Source organism: Neomonachus schauinslandi, chromosome 6, assembly GCF_002201575.2.
Source record: "Neomonachus schauinslandi chromosome 6, ASM220157v2, whole genome shotgun sequence".
In the NCBI taxonomy this organism is placed as follows: Eukaryota; Metazoa; Chordata; class Mammalia; order Carnivora; family Phocidae; genus Neomonachus; species Neomonachus schauinslandi.
Window position 1 is genome coordinate 124,013,684 of NC_058408.1, and position 20,083 is coordinate 124,033,766.

The window sequence follows — 20,083 nt, forward strand, 5'->3', positions numbered from 1 at the left end:
TTCTTTGCCTAACTCCTTGCCATCGCAAAGGAGCTCTGTTACTCCCCCTAGAGCAACTCTCCTGAGGTTAGCTGGCCCCGCCCTGGACTTTCGTGTCCGCCCGAATGGTACAGACAAGAAGCCTTTCCAAGGAGTCCCCTTTTCCCCCAGATGTGGTCACGTGGGACTCCAGCCTGCACGGCTCACCTCGAGGTAGGGCTGGATGGTGGAGTACAGCTTGCTGATGGCAGCTTCATCTGCGTGAGGAGCCAAGGCAACAACCAGGTCCAACACAGACAATCTGCTCAGGGCAAGAGACCAAGGATGGGCTTAGCGGGGCTGGAGAAGGGCACAGATTATCAGTGCCTTTCTATCTACTGGGTACAGAGGTGGGAGAAGTCAGGGTGAGGAGGACCAGGGGCCCTGAAGGAGCCTGTGAACAACAATCACAGCTTGTACCCAATTTCGCCATAAGGAAGCAGGTGTGGTTCCAGGGGCTTTATGTGCATTCAAGCCTTCGGTCCTCACAACAACTCTGTTGCAAGTCTATTATCGTGCAGAATTTCACAGATGAGGACAGAGAGGGCATGGAGCAGGTAAGTAACTTGTCCAAGGTCACACAGCTCGTAACTGGAGCTGGGATTTGAGCCTGGGCGGTGTATCGCCAGGGTCCACGTCCTTCCTAGCAGGCGCTAATGCCTCTCCAGGAAGGAGCCCGTCAGGCTTCACCGTAGAGCTGGGACATTCACTATCTCAAGACTTTCCTAAATAATTCCAGAGAGAAGCCACAGGGCTTCTGTTCGGCATACCCTCTGGCTCCCTGGGCTGCCCCAGCTCGAGCAGGGCATTTTACCTGGTGAAGTCAGAGCTAGCAGAGTCCAGCACCTTCTCACTGGCTTTTTCCAGGAAGCTGTTCACCAACTGGCATCCCCAAGGGGATGAAAAGGAGGGAGTTGGTGAAGAGAGAAACACAGAGCAGGAGCAGGTCACAGAACTGCACCCCGCCCCCCCCCCGCAAACCTCCTTTAGAAGCCTCGACCCAGCTGCTGCTGGTATCTGGTGCCCTGTCCCCGGGGTGGCAGAGCCCAGGTGAGCCCTGGCAGGTGGGGACCTTGCCGACACGCACAACCCAACAGTCACTCACCCGACAGTGCTCTCCCTCCCCCCACCAGCTCACCTGAGGCTCTGTAATGGTCAGGTAGGTTTTGACAGTTTCCAGCACAGCCCGGCGAGGGGCTGGGGTGTCTCCGGCTCCAACAGGCTGCCCATATAGGTTGAAGAGGATTGGCAGAAAGTTCTTGGCAAAACGGCTCACCTCCACACGGTCAGCCTCTGGCAGGGGGACCAAAGTTTGCATAAGAGGGCAGGAGTCAACCCCACCTCAAAGGCTGTTAGGGCTGCAGCCCAGAGGCATCCTTTTGGAGGACAGGACCTGGAGCCCATGGATTTGGGGCTTCTTTGGGACAAGAGGTGTCCCCATGCTCTATGCTCCTCCACAGCTCTGTCCTGCGGGTCAGCCGAGAGCCACACAATGATGAAGCCCTTAACACTGACTGGACAACACCCAGCAGCTGTCAGCACAGTGGGGGTAAAGAGAGAAAAGGGGCAGCTTACTGTCCTTACTAACTCCTTGGGTCCCCAGCAGAAGCCCCAGGTCCTTGCAAAGCATTAGCTACGGCTCAGGCAGTGAGGCACAGCAGGCCAGGAGACCTGGGCCATCGCAACCATCCCCCTCCTCGCCCCCGGCCCCAGAGCCCACACATACCTGCCTCGCAGCCCTTGGTAATGAGGGTTCGCAGGGCTTGGCACACAGTGACCCTCAGGTCTGCACGCTCACTGATGGCCGTGCCCAGCGTCCGCGCCAGCCCTTTGAAGGAGGCGGCCACATCTGTGGGCCTCGTGCAGAACCCAGGCAGGAGGGTCCAGATCTGCAGAGGGGTGATGGTCAAGGAGAGTGATGCCCAGCAACTCAGGCCCCTGCGCCATCCAAGCCACGTCCCCCTCAGCTGATCCCCTACCTGCCACTGGAGCGTATCGTAGATCTTGGACTCCACTGTCCTGCCCGCCTGCGCCAGATCCATTGCTGTGTGTGACACAAGGACATGGTGGGACCCCGGGTACCCTTCAGGCCAGCAGGCCTCATTTTTACCAAAACCAGAAGCCCAATTATGAGGACAGGAATGTGGGTGATTCCTCCCTCCCCACAAATTGAAACGTAATACTTGTCCATTCTAAAAAAATTTAAAAGATCTACATAGAATGGGCAGTGGATATCCCCTCATAATCTTACTCCCCCAGGGATAGCCACGACCTCCTCTGACTCCTTTACGTTTCTTTAAACACACACACACACTTTTAAAAATAGAAACAGGACCGTACTATACAAACATTGTTCCGGAACCTGGCTTTACTTGACAGTAAGGTTTCTAAGTGGTAGGCTGTGTGCTGTGCACGTATGTGACCTACTGCATTTACCGCTCACACGGCAATTATCGCTGAGTCCACTGATGAGGAGCAGACCCAGAGGAGTTGAACCAACTTGCTCAGTCACCCACCTGTGGTGTGGCTCAGCTGAGATAGGAATCTAATTCATTCAACTTGCCATCTCCTAAACATGCCCGTTCCCGCGTAAGGTTTCCCTCTCTTCACAAAGACCACACTGTGGCCCACAATGGGGCTTCATCATTAACTAAGTTCACCAGAACCCTATTGAGGAACACGTAGGTTGGGTCAGATTTTTTACTAGGAACAGCTCTGCATATATATAAATCGTTGTGTACTTGTCTAATTATCTCCTTAGCAGGAGAGGAGGCCACTGTTGGCCTGCCACAGGGCAGGGTTCTGTGAAGGGGAGATGCCTGGCCGTGCCTCTAAGCAAAGGGAGGGACAGCCCCCCTGAGGAAGGCCTTCAAGCACTGGCTGGCCACCTGCCTGGCAGAGGGACAGGGCCCAATGTCCTAGGAGCCCTTCCTGACCCCTTCCAGCCAAGGCTTTAGGATTAAGGCGGGGCCCATACCTTTGCTCTTCAGGGTGGTAGCCAGGGGTAAGAAATAGGTGGTGAAGAAACCAAGTCGCGCTTCCCGGACGTGGTCCCGGATGACAGGCAGCAGCCAGCTCCGCGGGAAATCCAGATTCTCCCTGGGAGAGGTAGGCGAGGCCTGGTGAGCGGGCAGCATACCCAGCACCACACGGCCTGCTGCTCAAGCCCTGCTGGGGCCTTTCCCGCTGACCTCCACGCGACACACACAGACTGCACCCCAAAGAGTGAACGGCCTGCTGCAGGAGAACAAGCTGGCTGACTGCCCCGGGGCTCGTAAGGAAGCCAGCCAGAATCGCACTTACTCAGAGCCATCAATTTCCAAAGGCACAGCCTCTAAAACCACCTCGGGTCCCATGCTGGCCACCGCAGCCCCCACAGCCTGATCCAGAGCTGCCGTGTGAGGGAAATGGGGGGAGAGGCGCAGGTCACACAGGGACTGGAGGCACTGGAGCAAAAAGACAGGAGATGATACATCAAGGCATGCTCACAGAGCAGGCACCCAGAGCTGAGTCTGGGCCAAATTCTCGAAGAAGATGAGGTTAAGCTCCAGGTCAGAGATCACAAACCAGTAACCAAATTTTTAAGAAAATATTTTATTTATTTATTTCACAGAGAGAGAGAGCCACAGCGAGAGAGGGAACACAAGCAGGGAGAGTGGGAGAGGGAGAAGCAGGCTCCCCGCCGAGCAGGGAGCCCGATGAGGGGCCCGATCCCAGGACCCTGGGACCACGACCTGAGCCAAAGGCAGACGCCTAACGACTGAGCCACCCAGGCACCCCCCGATAACCAAATTTAACCTACTGAGAAGTCTCACCTCTCTCCAATGCCCCCAAGAATTTAAAAAATTCTGTATTTATTAGTAACATGTAAAAATCACATTTCACATACAAACATAGATTTCCAGTTTGTCTTGAAAAATGGGACTCTGGCAAAGGGAAAAGACACAGCCACGTGTGACAATTAGCAAATTAGCAGATGCTGAGGAGTGGATGCCCCTCAAGACAGAGCTGTGCCCTCTGGCCCACTACAGCCCCCCAGCCCCCCAGGGCCTCACTTGTAGGAAGCCAAGTTCATCAATCTAACCTACTAGGGGCCAGGTTTCTTGAGGAAGCCCTTGCCATCCCAGGGTGGCTCCTTTCTTCCAACCAGCAATGGTGGAAGTCAGCGAAGGTCCCATGAGCCTGGGAGCTGCTGATGAGGGATCTGGGCCCTGCCTCACTAGCTGGGGAGGATCCCAAGGGGATCCCTGATCCTTAAATGGTTTACTCTGGGCTATAGTAATCTCTCTGGGACCTAAGGCTGCTTAAAACACCATAATCCCTTGTTATAGGAAATTCAGAGAATTAAAAACAAAAGATAGGCGGTAGGGGTAAGGGAGAGTCACACTGGTTCCCTATTCAAAGCCTTCCACTCCAGCCAGGACTAGTGAGCAGTTACTGGCCGAGGGGCCAGGGGAGGTCCCACCCCTTTCTGTTTCCCCCATGTCAGCTCAGACACCTTCCTGGAGACACAGTGCTGGGCACCTGCTGTGGGAGCCATCGGGGGTATAACGTGGGGTAAAGTGCAGAAGTAACAGATAGGTGACCGCTCTGGGAGCCCACAGTCCAGCAGCCCAATCACCACCTCCTGCCTTGGCCCCAGCAGCTCCCCAGCTCACCTTCTTCATCACAGGATGGGCCTGCCTCCCACAGACCTGGAAGAAGACACACAGCAGCTGCAACACGGAGCTCCATGCTGCGTGGAATTTGTACGTCAGGCCTTCCTCCACTGCCCTGCCATGGGAACAGACAGTCAGGGCCAAGTTCACGCTCACCTGGGCCCCCATCAGGAAGTCAGCGGCTGGCACCATGAGCTACAGACCACCAGCTGGCCAGTATGTGTGGAGCCCCAGGAAAGGCCAAGGGGGAGAACTAGCATTTATGATGTAACCCCTGTGCTGAGTTTCACTGATGTAATCCTACTGCTTAAGGAGAACTCTGTGAGGTACGTTGTTTCCTCCATCTTAACTGAGGCTCAGGGAGATGAAATAACCTGCCAGGGTCACTCTGCTAGTGGCCATACTGGGCCCCCAAAGCCCATGCTTGGTCACGGTCTCGTGCTTTCCCAGTCCGACCCAGGATGGGATGCCCAGGTAGAGCAGGTGGTCTGGGCCGAGTGGGGAGAGCGGCGCCAGGCTGGCTCTATCTCCCAGCCTCCTGGAAATGTGAGGCAAGAATGGCCAATAGAGGTCAATGCGGGGAAATGCGTGAGCTCTATTCTGAGTTTGCTCTATTTCTGAGTTTTCCTGAAACTTCACCACAGATGTATCCACAGGCAACAGGTCCATTTCCTCACAAGGAGCAGTACCCAAAGCACCACACTTTGGAGCTGAGCACACATGCCCAGAGGAGACACCAAGCATGCTAGCTCCTTTCCCGGGACCACTGCAGTGTCTGTGGTGCTCTGAGCTCCTCACTGGCTGCAGGGAGAGCGAGGACGGGTCAGTGGCCATGTCTGTGGACGGCTCCTCTTGCAGGTGTGGAGAGCAGCACAGCACGTGAACAAGAGCGGGCTCTGCTGTCAGGCTGCCACTTCCTAGTGGGGTGACCTCAGCCTGCCCATCTGCAAAGTGGGGGTCAGTACATATCTCCTAGAACCACAAAGACTACTAGCGTTTTTTATTCACTGAGTGCTTAACTCCGTGCCAGATACAGTTCTGAGAACTTTATACACGCTCCCTCATTCAATCCTCACGTCCATCAGTAACCTTCGACTGATGAAGACCCCGCGGTATTTGACATGGAAGACATGGGGGAACCTGCCCCCGATGACCGGTTCGGAATCCATACTCATGAGCACCACACGAATGCACCTGGAATGTGGCCAGTGCTCGAATCAACAGCAGCTGCTCTGGCACTGTGCACATGCCCACAGTAAGTGACAAGTGTAACACCTGTCATTACAAGGAACTTCCTAGAAGGTACACCTTATTCCCTCCTAAGGCGGATGCTCTGTTCTCACCTGAACATCTTGGAGATATACTGGGCAGGGCCGGAGGCTGAAGAGGTCACGGAGCCAATGCTGGCCATGTGGGGAGCGACACATTCCTTCAGGAGCTCCTACAAAAAAGAGGCCACAGCTGTCTGGGCCTAAAGCAGCCTCCCAACACCACTCAGCCCTTCTAGCAAAAGTGACTGCTTTTGGACACTTCTCGGAAGCCTATCCTCATCCCAAGAACCTCCTCCCCAGGATGCAGCTGGAGGTCTGGGGTGAGATCCAGGAGAGACAGGGCAGCCAGTAGAACCCTCTGCACTCCCTGCTTCCCCCCTAAAGCTGGGGCTGGGGCTGGGGTACCTGAAGGCTCTGAGTGGCAGCTGTTACCACCTGCGAGTGAGAGGAGAGGAGGCAGGTGGTCGCGGCTCCAAAAAATCGAGGGAGGTGACCCAGCCCCAGGTCCCGCTGCAGTCTGTGAAGACAAAAGACTTCTGTGGGGCCTGGTCCTGGGCCTCAGGGACCCACGTGGTCCAGGTCCAGTGACAGTCACTGATCTGCAGGGTTCTACAGGGCCCTTCTAATGGGCAATTTTTAAAAGTGCTGTCATTCAAGTTAATAGCCACACGTGGTAAAAAATTCAAGTAGGTCTTCAGAATATAAAATAAAGAGTATGCTTTCTTTATCACACCTTTCTCCCAGACTGACCTTCAGATGCACTTTCCGGAGGAAAATCAAGGTTAAGTTTTTCAAATACTCTTCCAGAAGGTGTTACACATGTATAAACGTAGAAAGTAACGTATGCCAACGTCTATGTAACACTTTTCATATGCCAAGCACTGATCTGATATACATTCGTTCACTTAAACCTTGTGACAACCGAGATTAAGTCCTATGACCATTCCCATTTATTATAAGTGAGGAACCTGAGGCACAGAAAAGTCAAGTAACTTGCCCAAGGCCATGTCGCAAATGGGAGGGAGGAGTCAGGATTCACACTGGTAGTCTCGCTCCAGAGTACACACAGTCACACCATCCATGCCGTTCTCAATACGTTTTGGGGGTCTTTCTGTGTCAGCATGTACCTCTCTACTTCTGTAACTTCTAAATGGCTGCATAACATCTCACTGTATATTCACCAGTCCTCTCCTCGGACACATTTAGGTTGTGTTTGGTTTCTAGGTTTTTTTGCTGTTACCTATAGCATTACAACAAACAGCCTGGGACATATATCATGGCACAATTGTGGGAAGCTTGCTGGTAGGATTAATCCTGAGATGTGGAGGGGGCGCCTGGGTGGCTCAGTCAATTGAGTGTCTGACCTTGGCTCAGGTCATGATCCCAGGGTCCTGGGATCGAACCCCTGCTTAGTGGAGAGTCTGCTTCTCTCCCTCTCCCTCTGCCCCTCCCCCGTGCGCGCTCTCTCTCTCAAATAAATAAAATCTTAAAATAAAAAAAAGAATCCTGAGAAGTAGAATAAGGCTATTTTGCCATTTTCTGGCACCACCAGGTAAAAGATGGATAGTGCAGATAAAGGATGTAGGCCCAGGGGTGCCTGGGTGGCTCAGTCATTAGGCGTCTGCCTTCGGCTCAGGTCATGATCCCAGGGTCCTGGGATCGAGCCCCACGTCGGGCTCCCTGCTTGGCGGGAAGCCTGCTTCTCCCTCTCCCACTCCCCCTGCTTCTGTTCCCTCTCTCACTGTGTCGCTCTCTGTCAAATAAATAAATAAAATCTTTAAAAAAAAAAAAAAAAGGATGTGGGCCCGGCAGACGTGGGCTGGAGACCTGCTTTGCTCCTTAGCAGTGGCAAGACTAGCTACCGCACGGTACTTCCGTTTCTGGCTCATGAAAAAGGCTAGAACCTTCCTCCCGGGGTGGCTATGATGAATGACATGAACAATGATGGAAAGCACTCAGCACGAGGCCTGAACGAGCAGGCCGACAGGAGCCCTTCAGCAGAGGGGAGGGCTGACACAGTGTGGTGGGGCCCCAGGGCCCTTAGAGACCCTTAGAGACCCTCACTCCAGGCAAAACGCAAGTCACCAACTGATACACTTATTTTCTTCTCAGCCTTATTCTGGAAAAGCGGAATCATCAAGTGGCTACTATGAAGTGGCCAAGCTCACATGTGAGTGTTCTGACAGACACAGAGTAGACACTGGGCTTGCAGGACTGTGAACCCCAGAGGAGGGGACTGTTAACCCAGGTGGGGAGAGGGGTGAAGCCACAGAAAGTGCATGAGATTGTCTGAGAAGGAAACCAACCGCACAGGAATCAGTCAGGGGGTGACAAGACTCAGGAGAGAACCCAGACCCCACCCCCAGGGCCCCAGCGTGGTGCGCTTAGCCCACCTGCTCTCCTTAGAGCTCGCTGGTTAACTGCTCTGGCGGGAAAGCACCAGCCGTGGCTGACACAGGCCACACTATCCTGCCCTGTGCCTCGGAACCAGAGCTGGCCTACAGCACACTTGATAAGGAGACACTGCCATCCATCTCCAGCTTTCGGCTTGCGTCCCTCCCATCTGCACCGCAGAGCAGGTGGCCTGCTGGAGGCCCTAGGACACCTCTCCACCACACCTACCGGACCAGGTTGATGTGGGCTTTCTCCATGACCTTAAGCCAGGCCAGCAGGGGTTGTAAGTCATTCTCGCTGGGAACATAGTCATATAAGGCCTAGAGGTGGGACAGGGAATAAGCAGGGGACTGAGTGAGTGCATCTGCTGTGGCCTAATGACAATGACCCCTTCCCCTCCCCGAACACCAGCATGTCCCAGTGACAGACCTGCACACGTGGCCCTGGAACTCCCAGGCCCCTTGCTCTTCCCAGGTCCTATCTTTCCCTGTTCCATGAAACCCTCCCGATTCTGCTCCTATGGGGTCAGAGTCTCTAGAAGCAGTTGAGTAAAACTTGGGTCACACAACCCTTTGGATCTCACAAAAGCCACAGAGCCTTTCTTGGGAAAAATGTACATGGGCACACATACGCACGTTCTGCAAACGATTTGGGGGATGTTTATGCCCCCTTCCCCAAATCCATCCAGGGATCCCTAAATTTGAGAGCCTCTGCTCAAGGTATAGGTTAGAGCATGAGACCATGCTGAAATAGTGTAGTAAGCTAACTAAGTGAAGAGTTGGAGGCCCCATCTCCTGTGGACACTGATGTGGTTTTGGTGGCCAGTCTCCTAGCTGCCTGCTTCCTGTCTGCTTGACTACTAGCCTCCTCCACTGGGCCAGTCCAGTAAGCCCACTGAAGCTCACTCTGTAGACAAGTCACAGGCCCCCTGCACCCTAGCACCCCCATACCCCTCCACCACCATACCCTTCCACCTTCAGGCCTCACCGTGATGATCTGGGCATTGAGCTCCGCTGACAGGGTACCCAGGCTGGGCTTGGCGTGGAAGAGGCTGTGGAAGGCCTGCATGGCACAGGCTGTCACCAACTGGAGAGGACACGTAGGCTCAGTGGGGGACCACAAAGCCCATGGCTGCCCCAGGCTCCTCAACCTCTGACTCCAGCCAGTGGGCTGGGGAGAGACCCAGGCCCCTGACCTCAAGCATGCCCCCCACACCCGGACACTCAGAGGACTGTCACTTTACGAAGGCTTGGCAGCTACTGAAAAATTTTTAAATGATTTAAACAAAGATAACAGAGGAACATGAACAAAACATTTTTAACGGAATGGGCTATAAAAGCAGGCTGTAAGTGGTGGGCAGGCTATAATTATGGCTGTATTTTCACAGGTTTTTATCTATGTTTATCTAAAAAAATGTCTGAAAGGATACACAGCAAATTTTTCTGAATGGACTTTTCCTTCTAAACGATGATCATGTTACTTACATAATAGACACTTTAAAATACACACGTACACAAACACTACAAGAGGATATACAAAGATTAACAGAATTATGCTAGCATGACAGAAATGCAGGGAGGATTGTTTTAGGTATTAAAGCCGCTGTACCAATTTGTTAGTAAATAAACGAAAGAAGGAAAGAAAAGCAAGCAAGCAAGAAAGAAAACAGACCCATGCCTGCAGCTGAAACATAGCTCAAGCAGGGAGACGGCTGGTGCCTCGACCTGATCCCCGAGGCCAGCTCCCAAAAGGACCGGGACCCTGAAGACAGCCTGGTCTATCCGACACCAAGAATGGCTGGCGTCCTTGGTTGTAGGCAAGAGCAGGGTTGGGATGGGGAGACCCCAGGCCCTGCTTCTGGCCTGACCAGCAAGTTCCCAAGCATCAGCACCGTGGGCATCAGCACCATCTGAAGTTTAGCCCCCGACCCCGGCACGCTCCTCTGGCTCCCAGGCTGAGCTCACCACGTGGCTCAAGGTCATGACCCTGAGGAGAGTCTCGCTACAGCTCTTCACCAGGCCTTCCGGGAAGCAGGGCAGCAGGTCCTTCAGCAGCGTCAGCATGTGCAGCGTGGTGGTGGCCTCCTTGGAGCCTGGCAGACACGACATAGCTGAGCCTCCAGCCCACCCTCTGCAGTGAGCCCCATCCCAGGCTGGCCTCGGCCCCCACCCACCCTGCCGACGACCTGGTTCCCCACCTCCAGACTTCTCAATCTCCTGGATGCAGAACTTGGCAGTGGAAATGGCAGCAGGATGATGGGCAGGGGCTTTTTCACCAAACATGAACTCACTGCCCTTGAGGACCGAGCATACTCCATGCTGGGCAGCCTTCCGGATCTGAGGGGCAAGGAGAGGGGGGCCGGGCCCGGGTCAGCATACGCCCAGCCGCACCAACGGCATGCCTCCTCCACGGCCGAAGCTGGACCCAGGCCTGCCTGTGTGCAGACTCCTGAGCTGCGCAGTAAGACAAAGCTCAGCTCCGACCCCTGCTCTCCCGCTAACTCCCCAAATGGCCTCGAGCAAGCCAACCACTTCATCTCTGAGCTGCAGTGTCCTCCTCTTTACTCCAGGGGTAAAGATATCAAGTGTGACCAAGCCAGGCACTGTCCTTGGGGCTGGCAGTCTGGCAGCGACCAGAGCAAACAACTCACACTCTTCTTGGCAGGCAGAAAACAAACACACGTACACTGGAAGGTAAAAGTACTTTGCAGACAAGACAGCAAGGGTTGTTACTTTTTACACAGTGGTCAGGCAAGTGTCACTCCAGTGAAGTGACATTGCAGCAGAGACCTGAGGAAAGTGCGGGACAGGCCTCGTGAATACACAGGGAGGGAGGCATGACCCTACCTGGGGAAGTGCGCTGAGCACCCTGAATGACCGTGGACTGTTGCTACTGCGGGCTATTACGCACTCTCTGCCCTACATTCTAGGAGGAAATGGGGTGGCTGGCCACCATTCGCTGCACGCCTGCTCTCAGCCAGGAACAGCACCAGCCTGTGAGGGACGCTGGAGTCACCCCACACCCTTGCAGCGAGGTTGGTATTACCAGCCCTACTCTGCCGCTAGGAAACCGAGGCCTGGAGAGCTTAAGTAACCTGCCCAAGGTCACAGCACGAGCGGTGAATGCAGTATCCAACTGAGGTCCATGAGACTCCAAAGCCCCACTCTGCCCCTTCCTGCCACTGTAGCTAAACTTGTCACTGACCAATGAGGCAGCAGGGACTCAGGAGGGCCTGACAGTGAACACCCCTTTTGTAGGATGAGGAGCTGCCTCTCACCTTCTAGGACTAAGCAAAGAAGGTGTCAGAGGCAAAAAGTAAACCTCGGGGCAAGAGCCCAGGCCTCAGGGCAACCTCTCCTACTCCCCCTACTCAGACAGACCAGCCCTAGCCCACTTACTAGAACGGCTGCCCCCCCCCCACATTCTGGGGGCCCAGCAGCCTCACCTTGGGCTTCGGGTGCACCGTGAAGCTCAGCAGCCCATGGTACACCTGTAGGGTCACGGGGTAGCTCCAGGCCTCCAGGTCCTGCTTCCGCAGAACGGTGGCCAGGCAGGAGAGGACCTTGAAGACAAAGTCAGAGTCTCTCAGCTTCACCTGCTTCAGCCAGGTGGGAAAAGAGCCCAGGTTCTCACCAATTCCAGAAAATCGCACGGGGATCCATCTGAGGTCCACATAGTGCCTATACCCCTCCCAGGGAGTATCCAAGCTCCAGCCAAATCTGCGGGGCTCTGGAAGACGGCGGAGGGGAAACAGACCGAGACACTAACCCATCGGAGGGCAGAGGTGGAGCCACTGTTGGTCTGGGCTGACATGATGTCCATGAAGGCTTTGGAGGTATCAGAAAACTTCTTAATGAGCACAGGGCTGGGCACGCTGTGCGGGGAGAAGAGACACGGTCAGGACCCCAGGGGGCCTCCTAGCGCAGTTGGAGCAGGCCCAGCCCCGGTCTGAAGGCAGAGGCTAGACAGAGGGAGGCAGTGCTGGCCCAGTCCCTCAGCAAGCGAGCAGGAGTCAGGACAGGAGCCCACCCTTCTGGACACCACTCCAGCTCGCTCTCCGTGGCACCTGAGCTCCGCGCCTCCTCCCTTCCCCACTACCCATTCCCTACTACCCATGAGATGGGCCCTCACCAGCTCACCTCAGTCCTCTCCCTACCTCCCCGCACCTGCAGGCCTCCAGGGGTCCTCTGCCATTGCCTCACGGGAGCAGGGCCGCTCCCTTCCCAGGCGCTGGCGCTCACACTCGGTACAACATCCCAAGCCACCCCAGGAGCCTCATGTTGAAGAACGCCAGCTGGTACTTAACGGGTCCCTTCTCCCCAAGAGACTCCGGGTTCAGACCAGGGGCAGGACTCACCGCTTCAGGACAAGGTTCAGCAGGTAAGCGACAGCAGCCAGAGACTCGGGGGACTCCACTGCCTCTACCGTTGTCATCTGAGGGCCAGACCACAGGGGGTGAGTGGGAAGTATGTAAGCTGGGCAGATGAGGCGCTGGCGCCACCCTGTGCCCAGCAGGATGGTGATGACCAAGAACACTGGTGTCAGAGGTTCAAATCCTAGCTCTGCCACTGTGTGACTTTGGGCTAGCAACTCAAACTTTCTGTGATTCAGTTCCCTCCTTATAAAACAGAGATAGATAGTAAGTTGTTGCAAGGTTGCACCGAATTCATATGTGTTGATCACAACATCGCCTGGCACATAACAGACCATATGTTACTGTCTAACCTACTTCATTATTCTACAGCAGGGGTTGGAAGGCTTTTTCTGTAAAGGGCCAGATAATAAATATTTTAGGTTTTGCAGGCCATATATGGTCTCGGTTGCATATTCTTTTATGTGTGTTTGAACAATCCTTTAAAAATGTAAAAACCAGGGACACCTGGGTGGCTCAGTCAGTTAAGTGTCTGCCTTTGGCTCATGTCATGATCCCGGGGTCCTGGGATGGAGCCCCACACCACGCTCCTTGCTCAGCGGGAAGCCTGCTTCTCCCTCTGCCTGCCGCTCCCCCTGTTAGTGTGCTCGCACATGCTCACACTCTCTGACAAATAAATAAATAAATACAATCTTTAAAAAAAAGAAAAAAGTAAAAACCACTCTTAGCTCCCAGGCTGTACAAAAACAGGCCACGGATCAGATTATTCCCATGGGCCGTAGTTTGCCAACCCCTGTTCCAGAGTAGTGGTTCTCAAACTTTTACACCCTTAGAGTTTTTTGAAGATACCCCAAAGAGGTTTTGTTTACATAGGTGATATCTACTGATACTTAACACGTTAAAAATTAAAACTGATAAGTTTTTAAAATAGAAGCATACGAAAGCACAATTAGCTGTTGAAATAATATCATCAGACATGAGATAACTTCTGGAAAACTCCATAGTACACTCACGAGAGAATGAGAGTGAAAAGCCAAATGATGTTCTAGTATTATTATGAAAATAATTTTGATAGCCCACAAACCCCAGAAAAGGGTCTCAGGACCACCCCACCCATCACTCCGCCCCGGCCACACTTTGCCAACCATTTTTCTAGAGGATCCCCTGGGTCTAACTCAGCTCCATGGATCAGGGAAGAAAAAACAACAGCAACAACCAGAGCAGTGGATTTTTGTTCTGTAAGGATAGTGTAGCAAATACCCCCAGCCTTACCAAGCCACCACCTGAGAATGAATGAAGCACTCTGGGTTTTTTTTTTTTAAGTAATCTCTATGTCCATCATGGGGCTTGAACTCACAGGCCCAAGATATCAAGAGTCGTATGCTCTTCCGACTGAGCCAGCCAGGTGCCCCTGAAGCACTTTCGCCTATCCAAGGATGTCCTACTCTATCTCCTCATGCCAGGGTACCCGTCTTCTCTCTGCAGCTGGAATAACCTGCTGTTCTGGACACCCACTCCCAAGTCACACCTACTCACCAGTGCAGCGAAGTACTCAGTCTCTGTCTCCTTCCCTCCCTGGGAGCGAATCACCTCAGTGACGGCAGCCAGAACAGCACAGATCTGCACGTAAGGGAGAAGGCACCTGTGACATCTATTTTAGGTCCAATCCTGTCCCCGGGCTAGTGTCTTTTCCTTACTCCTTCACAAATTATTCTCCTGACACAGCCTAGAGATAGATAAGATGAACTGCATTCAAAGCCAGGCGTACACACCATAAGGCCTAGCAAACAGGCAGACATGTCTGCCAAAATTCCACCTCTAAGACTCTGTCTCTTATAGGAATACCTGCACAAAATTGCTAACATTTAGGTACAAGTGTACTCACTGCAGCAACAAACTGGAACAACACAGTAGCCATCAGCAGAGGATTAATAAAGTACTATTGCTACATAATAAGTAATGATTGATTCAAATACTACAGGACTATTGAAAAGAATGAAGAACAATGCTATATTAAATCAGTCAAAATATATTAATATAAATATATTAATATATTTGTTCAGTGGGGCAAAAACTGCAGAACACTACATATAAAATATAATCTGTAAACCTAAATAAAAAAATATACAAAAAAGTCTAGAACACAAGAGGCTACTGAGCACTTGGAACATGGCTAGTGTGATGAAGAACTGAATCTTTACTTTGTAAATTTTAAGTTTAAAAATGAATACTTGAGGGCGCCTGGGTGGCTCAGTTGGTTAAGCGACTGCCTTCGGCTCAGGTCATGATCCTGGAGTCCCGGGATCGAGTCCCGCATCGGGCTCCCTGCTCGGCAGGGAGTCTGCTTCTCCCTCTGACCCTCCTCCCTCTCATGCTCTCTGTCTCTCATTCTCTCTGTCTCAAATAAATAAATAAAATCTTTAAAAAAAAAAAAAATGAATACTTGAGGGGCGCCTGGGTGGCTCAGTCGGTTAAGTGGTTAAGTGTCTGCCTTCTGCTCAGGTCATGATCCTGGGATCCTGGGATTAAGCCCTGTGTGGGGAGCCTGCTTGTCCCTCTCCCTCTGCCCCTCCCCCCTCCTTCTTGTGCACAAGCACGCACGCTCTCACTCTCGCTCTCTAATAAATAAAATCTTTTTAAAAAAATGAATACTTGATCTACTTATTGGAAAACACTTTTTTTTTTTTTTTAAGATTTTATTTATTTGAGAGAGAGAGTGCTTGCATGCATGCAAGTGGTGGGGAGGGGCAGAGGAAGAGAGGGAATCCCAAGCAGACTCCCCGCCGAAAACAGAGCCCAACTCAGGGCTCGATCCCACTACCCTGAGATCATGACCTGAGCCGAAATCAAGAGCTGGATGCTTAACTGACTGAGCCACCCAGGTACCCTGAAAACACAGATTTAAAACAACTTAGATATATGAATCTACTTTTCGACTGTAAGTTTTATGAAAACACAGATTTAGAACAACTTGGAAATACGAACCTACTTCTGAAATTATAAATTTCACGACCAAATCAAGTACTTTCAAAGAAGAGTTACCATCCAAATAGAGATGTAAATCATCTCACTTTATATTGATTATAGGTTGAAATGACAATACTTAAATACAATAAGTTTATTATTAATATTAATTTCATTTGCTTTTTACTTTTTTTAAACGTGGCTACTAAGACTTTACAATTACTTATGTGGCTTGTACCATGTGTTGGACAGTGCTGGGCTAGGTAGACACATGATGAGCCATCAACACTAACTGCCACGAAGGAGTTAAGTTGGGAGAACAACTTTCATGTTTTATTGTACTCCCGTCACTTTGGTACCATTTATAATTTTGACGTTTTTCATTTAAAAAATGAATATAAATATGGATAATTTAAAAGCATTAACTAAAAACTACAAATAAAATCTGGTTCTCGTTAGATAAGACATTTTCTATCCATTGTTACTCAGCACTAATTTACTCAACAAATGTGTCTTGAAAATATTCTATGTAAAAAGTCCTGCATTAGGTACAGTGGATAAAATAAGTATTTGGAAAATATTTCTAACCCGAAGGACTCTACACTTGAGTAGGGGAGATGTTGTTAGAAAAAAGCAGAAAGTGGAAACCGCCCTAGGAGAGCTAGTGAGTAGGGAACACAAAGGGTGGGAGAGATGACACGCCATCCAAAAATACCAGCTGTCAAGGGCAGCAGTGAGCCAGCACTGGGAGAAAATAAAAACTAAAAAGCCTGAGTCTGGCTCCTCCTCACCATCCCAAGTCCTCTTGACCCTCCCCCCTACCTCCTTGTGAGCAGCCGAGTTGGACTCCCAGAAGCGCTGCACTTTGCTGAAGGTGACATTTGTGCAGTCCGAGAGGCCGCTCAGGAAGGTACCCGAGGACTTCTCCGTGAGAGCGGAGGCCACCTCCTCTTCCATGGCCGTCTCAGGGGCTTCGCTTTTGCCCAGACGCAGGGACCCGGACTGCAGCTCATTATGCAACTTCACCGCATCAACTGTCAGGTCACTTTTTCCTGAAAACCCGGAGGCACAGGTGAGACCCTCACTTCCACCCGAACCTCCTTTTGGCCGGGATCCACCCACACGCCAAAAACTAGCAGAGTCCAGGCCCCTCGCTCGAGAGGCTGAATTCTGAACATGGCCTGCCTCATCGGCCCACTATATGCCTAGAACTTAGGAAACCCAGGCAGGGAACCCGCCAGGTAAAAGTTTCTGCTCCCGTGTCCCGACGGATTAAGTGCGGGCGGGAGCCGGCGCGGGGAAATAAATGCAGGTGGAAACACTTTGTAAAGACTCCCCCAGGGGCGCCTGGGTGGCTCAGTCGGTTAAGCGACTGCCTTCGGCTCAGGTCATGATCCTGGAGTCCCGGGATCAAGTCCCACATCAGGCTCCCTGCTCGGCGGGGAGTCTGCTTCTCCCTCTCCCCCTCCCCCTGCTTGTGTTCCCTCTCTCGCTATGTCTCTCTCTGTCAAATAAATAAATAAAATCTTAAAAAAAAAAAAAGACTCCCCCAAAGTTAATTATGGCCAAGTCGCAACTCTGACACCCGTGGTACCCAGGGCTAGTCATTTCCCTACTGTCGACTCAATTTCCCCATCTGTCAAACGGGGAGGGTGGGTCTTTACAGCAGGCTCCACATGCGACGTTCTACGAGAAGAAACGTCCAGCGCCTGGGCCCCGGAGCCTCCAGAGAAGCCCAGACCATCAGACCCAGGCCCGCCACAACCCCGCCGTCAGCTCGTCGGGAGTCTCAACCCCGCTACCTGAGGGCCGGCTGAAGAAGCGGCTGCGGGCGGCCTGGCGGTGGCGGCAGATGGCAGGGTTGCTGTCGCTACTATGGCCTTTCTTCCAGCGTTTCAACTTGGCCGAGACACCGGAGGGCAACTTCCCCGAGCGACCCATGTCGACTACGCCGGGACAGAGCTTAAAGCACCGGCTACCAGAGACCGGGAAACACGCGCAGAACCCACGTGGATAAGTAGACTACTTCACTTCCTCTTTCTCTGACGTAACTTCCGGATTCGCGTCTGTTTCTATGGCGAAATAGTCAACATCCGGTTTTACATTTCCTCCAGGCTCCCGGATCCCTGAGACGCTCAGAGATGGGGTGCTAGGGATTCCCTAGGGCTTATCTTCCAGGGCATCGGTTCTTGGCCACAAGAGTGAGCCTTATAAAACCAGAATTACTTTGCAGGTTAAAAAACAATCAAACGTCTGTTTGTATTATTTTTTAAGATCTAATTTCGAAAGTAAAGCTTGGAAACAAATTTATCTGAAAGAGTCAAAACCTGGCCAGACCTGAAAGAGTAGAAAATCAGTTTGTCCCGAAACGAGAAAAAAGCAGCCAGTGATGCTCTAAACCCGCTTAGTTATTTTCATTTAGTACTGGGGATACCCAGTTGCTAAAACCCCCTCCCTCATGGCAGCACTCAGACCCTCTCACTAATCTCTTATAATCCCACATCAGAACAAGCAACCAATCCTGAATTGATTTTCACTTCGACCCTCCCCAAAATCATTTAGCTGGAACCCAAACCTTAAAAAGATACTTTCCTCCCCTGTCTTGGGGTGCAGCATTCCAAGATTCCTCTGGAATTCCCTCCCCCACTTCAAATCAACAAACCTGATTTTGTCAAACTATGGCTGGATCCTGGTGAGTTGTTTTGTTTTGTTTTTAAGTAGGCTTGGGCCTTGAACTCACAACCCTTAGATTAAGAGTCACATGTCTCAGTCACAAGAGACTGAGCCAGCCAGGTGTCCCCCTGGTGAGTCTTGGCTGATTAGGCTTTAACACATTCATTTTACAAACATTTTTTAGCTCCCACTGAACAAGATATTTCAATAAGTCAATCTTCCAAATGAACCAGGAGTGGACAAAATTTCTGTATGCTGCTTCTTTCACTTGATACAGTGTGAATTTTTCCCCTTGCTATGGTCAGAATGGTTTTTTGTTTGTTTGTTTGTTTTAATATTTTATTTATTTATTTCCAGAGAGAATACAAGCAGGGGGAGCGGCAGGCAGAGGGAGAAGCAGGTTCCCCGCTGAGCAAGGAGCCCGACGTGGGCTCAATCTCAGGACGCTGGGATCATGACCTGAGCCAAAGGCAGATGCTCAACCACCTGAGCCACCCAGGCATCCCTATGGTCTGAATGTTTTATCCCTGCAAACTCCCTGTGTTGAAATCGTAACTCCCAAAGATGATGATGTTAGGAGGCGGAGCCTTTGGGAAATATTTAAGTCATGAGGGTGCAACCATCATGAATGGAATTGGTGTCTTATAAAAAAGATTCAAGAGAGATCCCTAGTCCCTTCCGTCATGTGAAGACACAGCAAGAAGGATCTGGCTATGAACCAAGAAGTGGGCCCTCACCCAAACCATGCCGGCACACTGATCTTGGACTTCCAGCCCCCAGAACTGTGAGAAATAAATTTCTGTTGTTTACAAACTACTAAGCCTATGTTATTTTGGTATAGCCCCTGAACAGACTAAAGACACTCTTTGTTCTTAAATATCCTTTTGCAAAGATGATTCTCACAACTGGTTGCAGCTGAGCTCCCAAGCTGATCTGAGCTTGGGAAAAACACAGATCCACCATATAAATTCCATGAAGACAGGAATTTTGCCTTTATCACTTCCATTCCCGGTACCTGGAAGAGTGCCTGGCAAAGAGTGTAGGCATTCAACAAATTACTGTTGAATGAATGAATGAGTATATATGTGTGGTGGAGGAAAGAAGAGGGACTAAAACAGGGGCACAAATTATAAAAATTCAAAGATGAATGTAAATACCAATAACTGCAATTAGCCTTTACTTAGCCAAACTGAGATGGTCTTTGACTCCACAGATAGAAACACAAAGCTCAAAACACACATTTCTGAGGGAGTTAAGGAGTACCCAAAAATGAATTTTGGTCCAAGAACCAAAGAGCTAGAGATGGGGAATAAAGGGAAGGCTAGGATGAAATTCATGCAACTGTAGTGTTGGTGCTGGAAGCAGTCACCTGAGGGGTCATCCAGATCACAGGTCACATGCCAGTCAGGGTCAATACTTTACTGGTCTATAGTAAAAGAAGTACAATCTGGTGATATTCAATGCCTTTGCTGATATTCAAATGCCTTTTCTTTTACAAAGCAATAGTGAGACTAAATGGAAGGTTTTTTCCCCCCAAACACTATTATTTGCCAAAATAAAGAGTTGGCAACATTTTGTTAGGTCTTCTCTTTTTATTTATTTATTTATTTATTTATGTATTTATTTATTTATTTATTTATTAGAGAGAGGAGGAAGGGCAGAGGGAAAGGGAGAGAGAGAATCTTAAGCAGGCTCCATGGCCCAGCACAGAGCCTAACACGGGGCTCGATCTC

At 51.2% G+C, this 20,083-nt stretch overlaps 1 protein-coding gene across 3 annotated transcripts in view; it reads right to left on the reverse strand.

The window, feature by feature from the left end:
* The window catches only part of RRP12 (ribosomal RNA processing 12 homolog), a 29,273-nt gene extending 11,576 nt beyond the window's left edge, over positions 1 to 17,697 (reverse strand). Inside the window, exons 1-20 of one of the 3 annotated variants that reach the window (XM_021700254.1) lie at positions 17,480 to 17,697; positions 16,500 to 16,729; positions 14,250 to 14,333; positions 12,699 to 12,775; positions 12,110 to 12,215; positions 11,787 to 11,903; positions 10,539 to 10,677; positions 10,306 to 10,433; positions 9,329 to 9,427; positions 8,570 to 8,661; positions 6,353 to 6,464; positions 6,020 to 6,117; positions 4,677 to 4,791; positions 3,322 to 3,464; positions 2,996 to 3,117; positions 1,998 to 2,062; positions 1,745 to 1,907; positions 1,157 to 1,311; positions 833 to 900; positions 187 to 280 (exon numbers count right to left, since the gene is read on the reverse strand). In XM_021700254.1, coding sequence (XP_021555929.1) covers positions 187 to 280; positions 833 to 900; positions 1,157 to 1,311; positions 1,745 to 1,907; positions 1,998 to 2,062; positions 2,996 to 3,117; positions 3,322 to 3,464; positions 4,677 to 4,791; positions 6,020 to 6,117; positions 6,353 to 6,464; positions 8,570 to 8,661; positions 9,329 to 9,427; positions 10,306 to 10,433; positions 10,539 to 10,677; positions 11,787 to 11,903; positions 12,110 to 12,215; positions 12,699 to 12,775; positions 14,250 to 14,333; positions 16,500 to 16,729; positions 17,480 to 17,618 — 2,346 coding nt within the window. In that variant the 5' untranslated portion in view covers positions 17,619 to 17,697. The remainder of the gene's footprint in view (positions 1 to 186; positions 281 to 832; positions 901 to 1,156; positions 1,312 to 1,744; positions 1,908 to 1,997; positions 2,063 to 2,995; positions 3,118 to 3,321; positions 3,465 to 4,676; positions 4,792 to 6,019; positions 6,118 to 6,352; positions 6,465 to 8,569; positions 8,662 to 9,328; positions 9,428 to 10,305; positions 10,434 to 10,538; positions 10,678 to 11,786; positions 11,904 to 12,109; positions 12,216 to 12,698; positions 12,776 to 14,249; positions 14,334 to 16,499; positions 16,730 to 17,479) is intronic. The other 2 variants (XM_044916567.1, XM_044916568.1) reach the window with 2 other exon arrangements.
* Positions 17,698 to 20,083: the final 2,386 nt, after the last annotated feature.